Source organism: Caloenas nicobarica, chromosome 22, assembly GCF_036013445.1.
Source record: "Caloenas nicobarica isolate bCalNic1 chromosome 22, bCalNic1.hap1, whole genome shotgun sequence".
Taxonomy (NCBI): Eukaryota; Metazoa; Chordata; class Aves; order Columbiformes; family Columbidae; genus Caloenas; species Caloenas nicobarica.
This window is the reverse complement of record NC_088266.1, coordinates 6170455-6184694: the sequence shown is the minus strand read 5'-3', so window position 1 is coordinate 6184694 and position 14240 is coordinate 6170455. Positions and strand designations below refer to the sequence as shown.

At 40.5% G+C, this 14240-nt stretch overlaps 1 protein-coding gene across 1 annotated transcript in view; it reads left to right on the top strand.

Moving 5' to 3' along the window:
* Positions 1-1179: 1179 nt before the first annotated feature.
* The window catches only part of CFAP74 (cilia and flagella associated protein 74), a 29787-nt gene continuing 16726 nt past the window's right edge, over positions 1180-14240 (top strand). The window contains exons 1-20 of the mRNA XM_065650126.1: positions 1180-1303; positions 1519-1618; positions 2271-2417; positions 3142-3240; positions 4429-4533; positions 4987-5160; positions 5588-5698; positions 6414-6516; positions 7250-7407; positions 7703-7913; positions 8447-8449; positions 8599-8781; positions 9089-9226; positions 9621-9739; positions 10291-10357; positions 10811-10900; positions 11421-11594; positions 12632-12806; positions 13369-13481; positions 13888-14010. Of these exons, the coding sequence (XP_065506198.1) occupies positions 1180-1303; positions 1519-1618; positions 2271-2417; positions 3142-3240; positions 4429-4533; positions 4987-5160; positions 5588-5698; positions 6414-6516; positions 7250-7407; positions 7703-7913; positions 8447-8449; positions 8599-8781; positions 9089-9226; positions 9621-9739; positions 10291-10357; positions 10811-10900; positions 11421-11594; positions 12632-12806; positions 13369-13481; positions 13888-14010 (2517 nt within the window). The remainder of the gene's footprint in view (positions 1304-1518; positions 1619-2270; positions 2418-3141; positions 3241-4428; positions 4534-4986; positions 5161-5587; positions 5699-6413; positions 6517-7249; positions 7408-7702; positions 7914-8446; positions 8450-8598; positions 8782-9088; positions 9227-9620; positions 9740-10290; positions 10358-10810; positions 10901-11420; positions 11595-12631; positions 12807-13368; positions 13482-13887; positions 14011-14240) is intronic.

The window sequence follows — 14240 nt, the reverse complement described above, 5'->3', positions numbered from 1 at the left end:
AACTTGCTTAAAATTCACAAGCGTGTGCAGAACAAGCAGTAAGCTGAAGTGCCACTGAAAATGTCTCCGATTTCAGTTACCTGAAATCACCTGAGCGACACGCCCAGGACAGGCTGAACAGGTGCGCCGGGTACTCTCGCCTGCCTAATTAACCTCATTAACGGAATCTCTCCGCTAATTGCGCCGGCAGGTACCACCCGCGGGCGGGGGGACACGCCCCCCCCCCCGGCGCCTCCCTCCCTCGCTTTGGTTCGCTCCGTCGCCGTGGCAACGGCTCAAACGGCCGCTGGGCGCAGCCGCTGTGTCGGTACCGGCCGCGCTCTCCGCTCCTCCGCGGGTGTCGGTACCGGCCGTGCCCTCCGCTCCTCCGCGGGTGTCGGTACCGGCCGCGCCCTCCGCGGGACGCGGGTGCCGTGGTCCCGCCGCGGGGCCCAGCGGTGCCCGGCCCGGTGCCGTTGCACCCGGTATTCCTGGGCACGGAGTGAGTCCGAACTCGAGCTGGTGTCCTGAGGACGCGAGGTTCGGTGCCACGCGGTGCTCTCTAACACGGGGAATCGTGGAAGCGACGTGGCTTTTGCTGTCTGGCTTGTGGTTTCCTTGTAGAAAGCCTTTGGGCTTTCTGCTGTAGTGTAGGTTTTGGCCTAATGTACCCAAAACTCTTGTGTTGGTGTTGAGTTGCGCTACCAGACAACACAGCGGCTTAGCAGGGTGTATTTGGGCTACTACTAGTGCACCGGCAGCTCAATTTGTGTCTGTGGTGCTTTTTGGTGCCACCAGCATCCTTGAATCAACCACAGTCCAGGGCAGGAATTGTCTTGGTTGAAGGTGCTTCGTATCAGTTTATCCCACACATCAAATTCCATGGTGTGGTTTCTCTGTACCTTAACTGGAGAAAAGAGATTCTCTCTTACAACTGATGGTTTTGAGTTCTGCAAAAGGATTTATGGAAATGCACCCAAAGCTTCATTGAAAGTCACCACGTGTACAGGTCTCTGTATGGATAAGGTCTTGATTAAATGCTCAGGTGTATTGAATTATTGTACATGCATTAACTATTTACAGGATGTTATTAATTAATGTCAAGGTATCATCACCACTGCTACAAGTTCTTGGAGGTGATACATATAAAGTGTGTGCTGTTCTCTTTCTTAGCCTGGTTGTTCTGAGAGAACTGTCAGTATGGAGGATACCGGGATCAGTTACGGTGAGGAAGAAGAGCAAAAGTCTCTTGTGCCATTTCTGGAAGAGGAAGAAGAAGACGACAAAGCTGGTTGGTTCTCTGATGTGGAAGAACACTGGGAAGGTGAAAATGATGAATTGTTTTGATAACTCACAAAAAACTAACATTGATGTGTCTTCTACTTTAGTAGATAGGAACAGTACAGTTTAAAAGAGCTATATACGCTGCGGTAATGCTATAGAACATCATTGCTGATTCTCCATGGTTTGACTTGACAGCAAGAATACGAGAGCTTTGCATTTTAAAGTTCAAAGTCTCTATTAAACTGTTGTTTTCAGATCTGTTAGAATACAAGCTTGAAGAAGAGTTGGCTGGTGGCAGCAGGAAGGGAAACAAGGATGCTTCTGGAGGAATTCAAGGCAAATCTGATTCCAGCATGTAAATAACTTGTTTCATTGCCAGTTCTAACACGATTAAAAGCTCAAATAATGTTTATTAATATATGCATGTGGGAAGTTGCACAGCACATATGCCTGCTGCCTGTAAACGCTGGCAGTGTTACCATCATCAACAGAGAAACTCAAAATACACCAAAATGATTTAAAAAAACCCCAAACAACCAAACCCTCAGTCCTCTTCTTGCTATACATTTGAGCAGACCAAAACTATAAGAGATTAGCTCACCCCACAGACTGGTCAGCTGTATTTAGTATGTTTTAAACTACTTTACAATGTTCCCTTTAAAGTTTCAAATTATTGTTCAGGAGATCTAGAATTTGCAGACCCTGTGTATAATCAAGAGGAGCCACAGGCATTTCAAAACAAAGACCCGTAATAAATGCGTTATACGTCGGGATAAATGTTCAACATCGGATATCTAAATCTAAAAATCTTAAGTACGTGCATGTTAACTTCTTGTATAGATTATGTTCATTTTTTTCCTTATTTATACTGGCCATATTTGTAACAGTTCTGTTAGAATAAAACTGAAAACAACCCACAAATGCATAAGTGGGTAATGAAAAGTTATGTGAAGTTTGTACAATTTCTGATTTTGTTTTCATTATAAATTATATGTTTCAATTTGAAGGCAAAGCTTGAAACACTGTTTGGACAACATTAATAATATTCGGGCTATGAAGCATAATGATAGAATTTACTTATCAGTCTTGCAGAAGAACCTTAAAAAGCTCAACGACATAGCCAAAGAAAAGGAACTTGTGGTCCAAAAAGCCAGGTTTGTGTTTAAGGGAACATAATACCGGGATATCTGTTAGAAATATTAGAGTTTATAGAGGTTTTTTCAAGAAATCTATGGGGTGCAAACACTTGTTTACTGTAATATATTCAATATATCCCCAAATGCCTGTAAATAATTAAGGATAAAAATTAATTATACACTTGAAAAAATGAAGCACAATAAGGAGCATTAAGGAAGAGGTGTTTGGTTTGGGAGAGTTAGATGCTAATTCCTTTCAGTGATGTCTGCACAGTCCTGCTGTTCAACAGCCAGTTGGAAACATCAAGTGGAAAATTCCTTGTAAATATTTTCTGAACCGTGATGGAAATGGTACATTAGAATTGGTGAACTTATCTACTTTAAGAGAAGCACCTGCTATGAGTATTTTGCTGTGTCAAGGTCACAAAGACATTCCTTAGCACCAAATAAACCTGAAGAAGGCTAATGGAAAAAGATGCTCTTTATGCTGTTGGCGTTTTTTAATAATATCTAATATCTGAATTTTGGATGAAGTAGTTTTTCTGAATTTTTGGAGAAAATTCTTGAAGTTAGCAAGGGCTTCTGAAGAACATTAGAGTAATATCTTAAAAGAAAAAGATGGTGGTGGGGAGCTGGGAGGGTTGAAGGAATCCTAGCTGTGGATTCTGCCCCAAAAAGGGAGAGTTTCATGGGAAAGAGCACAGTACTTTCAAAATATAAATAACTTGTTTGTTTCTTGCAGAGACAACCTGAGTACCTGTCAGCTGCGGATTGAGACGCTGGCGAAGCAGCTGGAGTTCGTGGAGGTTGAAATAGAGAAAGAGGAGGCAGCTGGCAACGTGTAGGTAGAGAGTGCTCTGGACACCAAAGGTTACAGCATCCACTCTGTTTATCTGTGCAATTAATGAGAGAAACTTTCCTGTTTTCCTCTCTTCATGTTGTTGAAGAGTTGATAGATTTTTAAGCACATGTATTCAATATGTTAATAGATCAGTGCCGAAACCCAGGGCCGTTCTCGAGTTCAGATGCTGCTGCATTAGCCTGGAAGGCTGTTCCCAGTGAGCAGAGCAGCGCGGGCGCTGCTGTGCTGCTCAACACTGATGTTGCAGTCACTTTCCAGGTCATGTATTTTCAGCAGTAGTTCCTCTTTTTGAAATAAAGAATAATGGTGCATTGGCTTGGGAATCGTTGCTCTCCATGCTTTCTGGTCTAGAAGTAATATTCTGTTAGATAAATCAGTGCGGAAAGAGGTGGAAACTTAAGAATGGACAGGAAAGAGGCCTATATTTTAAAATATAACAACAGGTTATTAGATCAACCTAGCCCATTAATATCAATTACGTTTATCAGGGTCGCAATCACTTCTCTTCAGTATGATAAAGCTACACCGATGTGCTGTGGGTTTTGTTTCTGGTAACTATTACAATCATGATTGTTACATATGTATATGCCATTTCTTTTTGATTTATGTTGTGAAATGCATGAATGTCTTTCAGGAGTAGCCCTGTGCACAGGAGCTGTTTTGAAACGCTTTTGCTATAAAGTGGGAGGCAATTTACTGTGCTCTTCACATTTGGTTTAAATAGAAAGAAGTGGGTGGCTTGTGTACCAAGAACCAGTGGATTGTGAACAAATTTCGCAGCTGCATTTTATAACCTGTATTAATCTTAAAGTTAGTATATCGGTGGATGGTAAAGGTGGGTGAACTGCCAAAATGGAATCGCTGCTTAAACAAAAATGATGAGTTGGTAATAATGAGGCTCCTGTGACGGGTGCCGGAACAGAGTTCAGTGTCTCAGAGACAGTAACAACACCCAACAAAGACAGAAAAGCTTTGTGCAAGTTCTTCTGCTTATGACGGGTAGAATTGTGAGGTCTAGATATGCAGAAAAATAACAATTCTCACCGTCTATTATATTTAGTGAGTGAATAGTGGAATAAGACTTGAGAAGCGGGGAAGGAGGACACTTTTTTTTTGACCTTTATTAGTTCCAATTTCTTTCTAATTGTTTCTTTTCAATGTTACCAGCGCAGCCTCGTCCCGCCTTCAGGCAATGCGCAGACGAGTGTGCGCCGAACTGGAAAAAGAGAAGGATTCTGAGTTGAAAATCACTTTGACACTAAACCAAGACATGTAAGTGAGGGAACTGGTGTGATGGGAGCCAATCTTTATTATCATCCTCACATGCCGTGTAAGGGATTCAAAAGTTAATCACTACAGAAGTTGCTTGTAGACACTGAAGTACATGATTTGAGGTTATTTGAAGTTGAGCGCAAGGCAGAGGATCCTGAACAGTTCATTGCTCTGGAAATTGGTTGCTGGCAGCAGGCAAGTGTGTTCATATTTTGGCATCAGAGGTACAACTACTAATACCACCACATCAAAGGAAGAACACAAGCTATAGATGTGATTAACCAGAAAGTTCTGCTGCAGTGTTGTATAAGAGCTTTAAAATGTTTGACTTGTTTATTGTGTTATTAGCAATAGATTTTCATCTTCACCATAGAGCCATACCTACTTGATAGCCTTAAGTAAGTGGAAGAATGTCAGTATTTCAGTGAAAACAGCTTGCACTTTCTTTTAAAGGCTTGAGGTGTGGAAGATAGAAACCGAGCAGGGAAAATATGAAACTCTCCATGAACAACTTAAAAAAGATGAGGAGGAGCTAGAGACGCAATACCAAGAACGAGCCAAAGTGCGGATTCAGAAGGAAAAAATAGTAGCACTGCAAGCAGAAGAAAATCAGCAGTCTAGAGAAAAGTAAGCACCTATAAGTCAGACTGCTTCCTTTCTATGTGTTATTTTTAGCCAACTCGCTATTTCAGGTGTTCAGAAGATTAGCTAATTCAAATACCAGTGCTATTGTGTTTCTTAGCTGGGCATTGCTTCAGGAATATTTTGTAAGGAAATAGAATTAAAATAAGAATCACCCACAGTCTTGCAGTTATATGGGTAAAGATTTCTAATATATGAAAATAAACTTGCTAAAGACAAAAACTGTGAATGCTTTTTGTCTAGGGAAATGAAGTTTATTAGACTGACTAACTGCACGTGTGAGGGAGAAAGACTAATATCCTCATTTTAGCACATATTAATAAACTTCTTGGCCCCACCCTTCGATGTCACTGTGTTGGAATCAAGGTTTCCTTAGTTCTGCTGCAACTGTTGGTTTGCCTGTGTTTTGTAGAAAAGAGGAGGAAGCCCAGAAAGAATATGAAGAAAGGCAGAAAAAAATGCTTGAAGATGCCAAAAGGAACCATGAAAAAGCAGTGTGTTTCCTGAGAAAAAGCATGGCAAGGTTACTGCTCACTCCTTTTCTGTTGTTGTATGTTCTCTGGTGTACAATACTTTAGTCGTTGAAAACCAATCATTTTTCTGCCAGGTGTATCTTCTGTTACACTTGGAAATCTTCTGCCACAGCACTAGTGCTGTGAACTATTCACATTTCACATGGCACAAAAGGACTTGGAAAGATGAAAATCCATTTACTGTCTGAGTGTGGTTCTCGGATTCCCTGTAGCTGAGAGTCTCTTACTAACTTTTTTAGAGTTTATCATTATATTAGCAGAAATACTCTTGGACTTGATTCATGCCCACGTATTTCTAGCTTTTAGAGATTCTAGAGTTTATCTTTAGTGTGGGTACAAGTGGTTGGCTTGTATAAACATCACTGCGTAATTGTTTAGATATTGATTATATGAGCAACACCTGAATTCTTGCTTTATTTTAGCAACTAGACATATGTCATAATGTGAAACACATTCTTCATATTCCAAATTTTTAAAAAAATTGTTGAGCAAACTAGTTGAAAGGCTGTTGGCACTTTAACTTGAGCGGTGCCATATATAGAAGAGTCTTCCAACTGTTCCGCTTTCCCCACACCCAGTATCATAGTAAACACAGCGGCTCACAGGAAGAATGGTGACATTGACAATTACTACTTGTGAGGTTAAACACTCTAATACTAAAAGCTTTCCAGGATATGAGCCTGAAACCTTTTGCTTTGCTTACAGAATTCATGAAGAAAATGCAAAAGAAGAAGAGAGAACTCGGGAGCATATGGAGAGGAGGATACAAGCTGTGCTGTCCCTGAAAACCAGCATCGCTTCCAACAGGGTACTGTGCTGGGCTCTCGTGGGGAGCGACAAACGGGTTGCTTAGGCTGCTGGGTTTTAATGAAAGTAATTCAGTTTTCATTGCAGAGTTGTTGTGTGATGCTGGCAGATCACCGACCAAACCTCTTTTGAAGCTGGGGAGAATTTATCTAGGAGTAATGGTGGTAGATTCCTATGGGCAGGTTTTGTCACATCTACTTGGGGAGTTTATTCTGTCAGCAATGTAGTTGTTCTGGTAGGGTAACTGTTGGTAACTCTCTCGAAAAATAACACATATTACTGGCCAGCTTCTCAGATAACTTATTTGTAGTATTTCCAGTTATTTGGATCCTAGTGCAGAAATACTTCATATGGAAGAAAGCCAGTTACCCAAGGATTTAAATACTGTAAATTAAGAATTTCTGAGCTATGTTACTTTGCTCTTCTACTTATGTTCTGTAGAATCTGAAGAAATTATCTTAATTTAATATTGCTTTGATTAGAACTGTGTCTTTTCCCATTGCGTCATTGAGTAGCATTTCACAGGCAGGCTAGGAGGGTAAAGTGTCACCCTGTCCTAGCCAGAGCTTTCTGCATCTCAGCGCACCGGGACTACTGTGGGTATTAAAACCAGTCAGTTCTACTTCAGAGAAATCTACTGCCAATTTATACTTGGATAAGAGGACCAGATTCTTTGCTTTATATTCTTTAATATGGGAATCAAATAGGTAACTGTGGTTTGTATGGCTTCATAGGAGAAACTCCGAACTCTGCAGGCGTGGAAGAGAGCAAGCGCCTTGGCGGCCAGGGAGCAGGAGGTGAGGATGGGGGAAGCTGTCCTGGCAAGAGGAGGCAATGTTGCCAAGGAAATCCTTCTCCATAAACAATCGCTAGAGCATGAAAAACAGAAACAGTAAGTGTTCGTATCTATGTCAAACTCTCAGCTGTTTGCTGGTGCTCATGCAGGAATATATTAGAGTTCTAATCAGATTTGGAAAATGTAACATCTGTGGTGCTCCCTCAAGGGAGTGAACTCATTCGTTACTCTGTGTGGTATTTGCAGTCGGTTTGAAGCGACTTGAACTTCTAGTTTAGGTGTTGTTTGGAGATTTACTGTTTAGCTTAAAGGCTCAAAAAAACCTGGACTGTAGTTAATATTGTTAGTAAACAACCACTGGTTTCATATTTCTTACACCGTTGGATTACAGAGCTTCTAGAGAACTGCAAAAATCAAGAAAAATGGAGATTGTATCTCGAATTTTGCAAGAAAAAGCTTCTATTCACAAGCAGAAAAAAAGTCAGTCCCGTACTAAGGCAATTAAGAGTGCTTGTAAACTTGAGGCTTCTGCGGTGTGGAGAAGGAGAACATGGCGATATATTGAGCAGACCTGCAGCTGTTCAGCTGGAGCAACCCCACAGGTAACCAGAGGCCTCCGAACCCACAGTCTGTGGAGTTGTGGTGTGTCAAAGCTGCAGGGCAGGGAATTCTGTTGCCTGTGAACAGCACAGGCTGCGATGAAACACCAGGCAGTACAGAACATTTGTGGAGTAATTTCTCTATTAAATCTCTTAATGACTGTGAGTCTCTCTTTTCTTGATTGTTGATGCTTCTGTGAATAAAGACATTGTCCTGTTTGGCGTGGGGTGTTTTTTTAAGGGAATTTGTCAGAGGAGGTGAATTTTCGAACAGACAAATTGCAATAGGCATCTAAACCCCACGCAAAGTACCCTCCCTTCCTGTTTAATTACCTTCATCCCTGAGTGAGGATCCAGATCAGTTTGTCAGCACAAGAGAAATGTTTCCACTGTATTAAAAAGGACACACAAAACGTTCAAAAACTACAGTCAGTGTTCCTATGCCTGAGGAGTAGTTTCTAGCCTCCTATAGTGTACAGTTAATGCCATATAGATGTTTTTAACATAAGATTTTTTTCTGTGTTCAGTGTTTTAAGAAGGTATCTCCCTAAGTTGTCTTTGGCTTCCGAGCTTTATAGACCTCTCATTTTTGTATTAAAAGATCTCCTCCGAAACAGTTAACTGTTGAAGTAACTGTCCCCTAGTGATTTTTACCTGTATCTTTAAAACTTATGTTCTTTCCCAAAAGTCGTGGTGCTCTCCATCAGCTTGGTCCTCAGCTGGTGAGAGAAGTCCTTCTGTAGGAGAGATTTCTGAAACAATGGCCCGTGATGTGCTCTGGGAAAGTGGTGAAGATGAGAAAGAGAAGGACAAGACCCTCGCAGAACCAGAGTTCCCGGGACTTTGGAGTCAGGAACATGACTTGCACAAGGTAAATGTTGGGATATCTCTTATTGGAAATAAAAAAGAAAAAAAAAAAGTGGATGAGATGCTTTTGTAATTGGCTCATTGTGAATTTAGCCTTCACCAAGTTCTGACAGGATCCATACAAGTACAGCTGAGGATAAATTAAATTCTTCATATAGAAGCTGGGAGGATGAGTTTGATCTAGAGAGCAGCAGACAAAGGCTGGCCAGATACTAAAGGATTCCATTCGCAGACTTTTCTACTTCAAGCTACGAGTTCTCTGTTCACACTTACTTACAATCATGGTGGTTTTTACTCATGTTCTTTATTAGATATCCAAAGAAAAAATGGATCTAAAGAAGCTGTTTACAAGAACAGAGAAAAAAGAAATTTTCCACAAGCAAATAGTGTCTGGTCATGAATATAAGGGATGTACTTTCTATAGTAAGCCAAGCTGCATTCATTTCAAGGTTAGTGGCCATTTTGCATAGGATCCGTAAAGATGATGTATGTATTTACTACATGTATATAGCAATGCCTTGATCAAAATTCTGTTGCACTGGAGAGAAAACAAGAATTCTTATTGTCTTTAGTCAAACCTGAAACAGTACTTACCCCAGAGATTGCCAGAGAAAAGGCAAGTTACAGTCAGGTTAAATAAACTGCTCCTGAGTTGCTGGCTCTATGGTCTGTTTGTTTGGAGCAAAGTGCTGCTTTATGGGTTTATTCAACACTTTGCACACAGGCTTGTGATGCCAGTAGGAATTGTGAGCACAGCTGTGGTGAAAATAGTTGGTTTTGTCATTACACATGTAAATGCTATTTCCTGTAATTCACCCCACCTGATATGTTTGGTGTTCCAAGGATTTTGATGTTGGTGAAATCTACAAAAAGAAGATAGTTTTGATAAATGCATCCTACAGTGTTGATTCCTGCAGACTAGTGGGAATCAGTGAATGGCTCAAGGACTTCATCAGCATTTAGTGAGTAAAATTACCTGTAGACGCATTGCTTGTTTTACCTTTGTTACATCAGGAGATGTAACCAAATTCTGTAGCAAATAGAATAGATTTCACTAAATACAACTAAATTACTGTACTCCATCCTTGTGTGGTGAGGAAAAGGACTGTGTCTTAGAGCTGAGAAGAGGCTTCCTGAGCCACACGTCCCTGTTTTCTGAAGTGGCGACAGCGAGGGACCAGTCCCTGACCTGTGGTCTCTGTGCCAGCTCTGAACGAGCAGGAAGCTTCTTGCCAAAAAGTCATCCCCTCTGTTTGTAGCACAAAGGCAATAATTCTTGCCTTTTAAAAGCACTTTCAGACTGAGTAAAACCTCAATAAAGAATCAGCCTTTGTAGTTTTACAATTGCAGCAGAGTTCTGTAGCTTTTCATTAATCTGTCACTCATTCTGACTTTTCTAAGTAATTAATCTAAGTGGGGGAAAAAAAATAAAATCTGCTATTGTTACCAGAATAGGAGCTGGATGTTTCATACATAACTTTAATCTGGAGTTCTATGTTAACTATCTCCGTAGCTTTGACCCCCCTGGCAAAGTGTGTGCTGGAATGTCCTGTGAGGTACTGGTGACGTTTAAGCCGATGGTAAGTGAGGCTGAGTGCTCAGTTACACAGTGACGAGAATCCTTGGATAATCCACCAGTTTGATTAAAAACATCAGTAATTGAATTTCCTAACTGTTAACAAGGAAGCAAACTACATTTGTAGAAGAGGTACTGTTGGACAACTGTGTGCATCTTCAAGCTCTGTTAAATTGTAATAAAGCATATTCTAAGGGCAGGTGCTAGAAAAGTGCCTGTCACTAAGTATTCTTGGAGTATGTTTTGAAACTTGCTCTAAACAAAACCATCGATAATTGCATTTAGCTAAAATTAGCCAGGCAGTTACCAAAGACTGTTATAAAGCAGAAATGTAGACTCTGTAGAGATACATTTTACTACGTTACTCAAAGTATGAGTGAAAATATTTTTCCTCAGACTACATAGGCTAAATCTTTGCAAATTACTTGGCTGGGGCTTTGTTGTTGTTGTTTTCTAGATAAATGAAACTCTGGAAGGAGAAGTCATGTTCATGGCACAGACAGGGTCCTTTTCTGTTCCATTGAAATGTACAGCCAAGAGATGCATTGTAAGTGACACTTAAGTATGTTCATAGTCAGCATAACAACAGTAATAGAAAATATGAGAGACCATAAACATTATTGAAAAGATCTAGTAAGAAGTATTTACATTTCTTTTTGTTTTGAAATGGAGAGTCTCTTTTCCAGAAAATGATTCTTTCCTTAGCTTCCCAGACTATTTTTAGATGTATACAAAATTATCTTACTGGAACAATGTTGAACTGGTATGTAAATATTACCTAACTGCCTGAAGATTTGTGCAAGCTGCTACTAGGAACAGAATTTAAGCGTTTTTTTCCATTGTCACGTAGTGGACTGAAATGGAAGCGGCTCTTAACAAGACATTGTATTAACAAGTTGGCTTCTACAAAAAGGCAGAATGATGCCCATGGTTCATGTGTTATTTGATACCATCTTTGAAAAGATAATAAGAACTTTAAAGTCTCATTCTTGAAAAGGTGGATGCTCATTGAATTAGCATTACTGGCTATCTAGGACAGTAGTAATTAATGGTTTATCTTCTCGCAGCTGGCACTAGATAAAGAGCTCATTGATTTTGGCAACTATGTGGTGGGAGAGACAATTTCACGGACCATCACCCTGACAAACAGTGGAGCTTTGGGAACAAGATTCAGAGTTCAGCCATCAGCAGGTGACAGTAATACAGGCAGAGCAACAGCAAAGTCTTGCCCTGAAACGCTGGTAGGTTCAAAAGCATTTCCCTAAATTAACAGAAACGTTCTGCTTGGCCAGGTGCAGTGGAGTCACACAGAACCAGCTCAGGCTGGCAGGGACTTGGGAAGATCATCTGGTCCGACCTTCAGTAGTTTGTTTGGATTGACATATCTCAACGTTAGACCCCCAAATATCACAAGACAAATTTAAAAACAATTATTTTCAGGGGGGATGGGAAAACAATACCACCCACCCACTGTGGTAGGAACTCATGCTTTGAAATCCCCGTGGTGATAAGTTCCTTTTTCCTCAAGTCTTGCCCAGGTAGTACCCGTAAATAGACAGACTTCACAAGTCCTTGACCAGAGAGAACGTCACGTGGAGGTTGCACATCTCTGTTTTGAAGTGCCTACATGTTCTTGTAAACACAGCACAGAAGATATTTCTCTTTTGTTCTGGCAGTGCAGTCTTTAATTTCTTTGATTGCTGAAGTGAAATTGGCTCAGATGGTTTTCAAAATTCTCTACTTGATAATCTAACCCAGTTTTAAGTTCTAAGAAAAGAGTTGACCTCTCTTTTGAAACACTGCATTAAATAGTGCGTACAGGGAACCTGCTGAGCTGTTTGCCTTGGTTTTCAGCTCTCATACTATCCTTACATTAAAAGCACAGTTCAAACAAAGAATTCGTGAAATAGCATGGTCTGTATCCATCATTTTCCTGCTGTATTCTATCTTTTGTAGGAGTGTAACAAACAGAAGTCTAGTTTCAGCAGAGTTAGTTTTGACAGAGAATTTCCTGTGTTTCCACTAGAAAAAAGTGTCTGTTCTGTTAATTGTAAAATAACTAACACTATAATGTATTGCTCCCATTATATTATTTACGTGTTTCAGGCAGACAGCAAAAAATAAATCTGCTCATTGATAAAGGTCTAGTAGAATGTGCCTTTTTAAAGTGCAACACATTTCACAAAGATCTGATTTGCAGCTGCTTGATAAAATCAGAGCTGCTGCAAGCTCTCTGAACAGTCTCAGGAGAAAATGATTTTTCTGTGTTTTCTAATAGGTTACTCAACATTTCAGTGCCTGTGTCCCTGAAAAGCAAGTCAGCACCAGGCCGGTGACACCTGGGCTTGAGGAGGAGGAGCAGATTTGTCCTGAGCGCAGTGAAACAGCGACCGGCTGTGCAGGCTGGGGGGAGCCAGGGGGGCCCGAAATGGGCCCGGGCGGGACTGACACAGGTGAGGCGACTGCTTGAGAAACTGCCAGCGCAGCATCCCCGGTTACACATTATCTGTTTGTAGAGTTCCCTCTAAAGAGCCATGGAATTCAGTTTGTGAAGTTACTCAGTAGCTCATCATTCTAGTAGTAATGTTGTATTTCTTTGTGTGCTGCCTCACAAAAGGTGACTAAAAATATTGTACTGACACCATTACATCAAAAGCAGCAGAGAATCTCACTTCTCATTAGTGATCAACAATTCAGTCTCAGAAGAATATAGAAACCAACTAGCTTACAGAAACTGCAAAATCGTTATCATTCTTGTCTCAGCAACTGAATATCCACTCTCAGAATAGAAATCCACATGACAGGTTTATTTTTATAGTCTGTAAATGTAGGAACAAGGAAGCAGAGAGATGAACCTCCTCAGACGTTTTCCATTTCATTTCTAATGTTTACTATGTGCTTAGTAAAATCCAGTCTTGTAGAAGAAAGACTATATTTCTTATCTGTATTCTTTAATACTTCTGGTTATTGATCATTCCAATTGCAGGAAACTAGAAGTTTTCTTTTTCTCCCCAGAACAACTTGATCAAAATGTATTAAATTCCGTATCAGCTCTAAACACAGAGAATGCACATAATTTAGTGGAACTTTCTCCTGAAGAAACACCAGTTGAAATTATGCTTGGAAAGGTAATGAATATCCTGGAGTACAGACAAGATTTTCACTAGTTCAGCCTACAGCAAATAAATTGCTTTGGCTGGAAATGCTGAAGTATGTGACCAATTTCAAGCCCACTGGATTTCACTGTATCACAGTTAATGCTTAAAATTAAATCACATGACACATTTTCCCTTTCTTTTTTTTGTCAAACTCTCTTTTTCTGCTGTGGTGTTCTGTGGTTATACAGAGTTTAGTGACAACACAAATGTGGGGCAGGAAAAATGTCTGGGAAATCTCAAACTTGAGCCATACTAGAAAATCTGGGTATGAGAGTCCAGATCCTAGTTCCTACCAGCATTAATGGCTTCTACCTACGCACACAAAGGGCAGTAATACAGTCAGATTTTCATTAAAAACATGTTACTTTTTGTTTAGGTTACTGAAGGTGAAATTGGACCCTTCAGCTCAGTCAAACTTCAGGTTGTGTTTGTCCCAGCCATCCCTGGGGAGGTGCGAGCAGAGTTTGTGATCGTGTTTGACAACTCAGGCTGCAAACCAGTGAGTGATTTTGTGTAAGACTTGCTTCAAAACACTGTAGAAAGAGAGTTTAAAACCCTCCTACTTCTGCTTTTCCCAAGAATTAAAATTGCTCAGAATCCTCTATTAGAGACAGGAGAAGGAGACAGAGGAAGATCTGTTTATGAACATTATAAGAAATAACAATGAAGCACCATGTAATTATGTATTCTGTGGTTTGATGGGAGGTAACTGTAAATCATGGCCCTTCT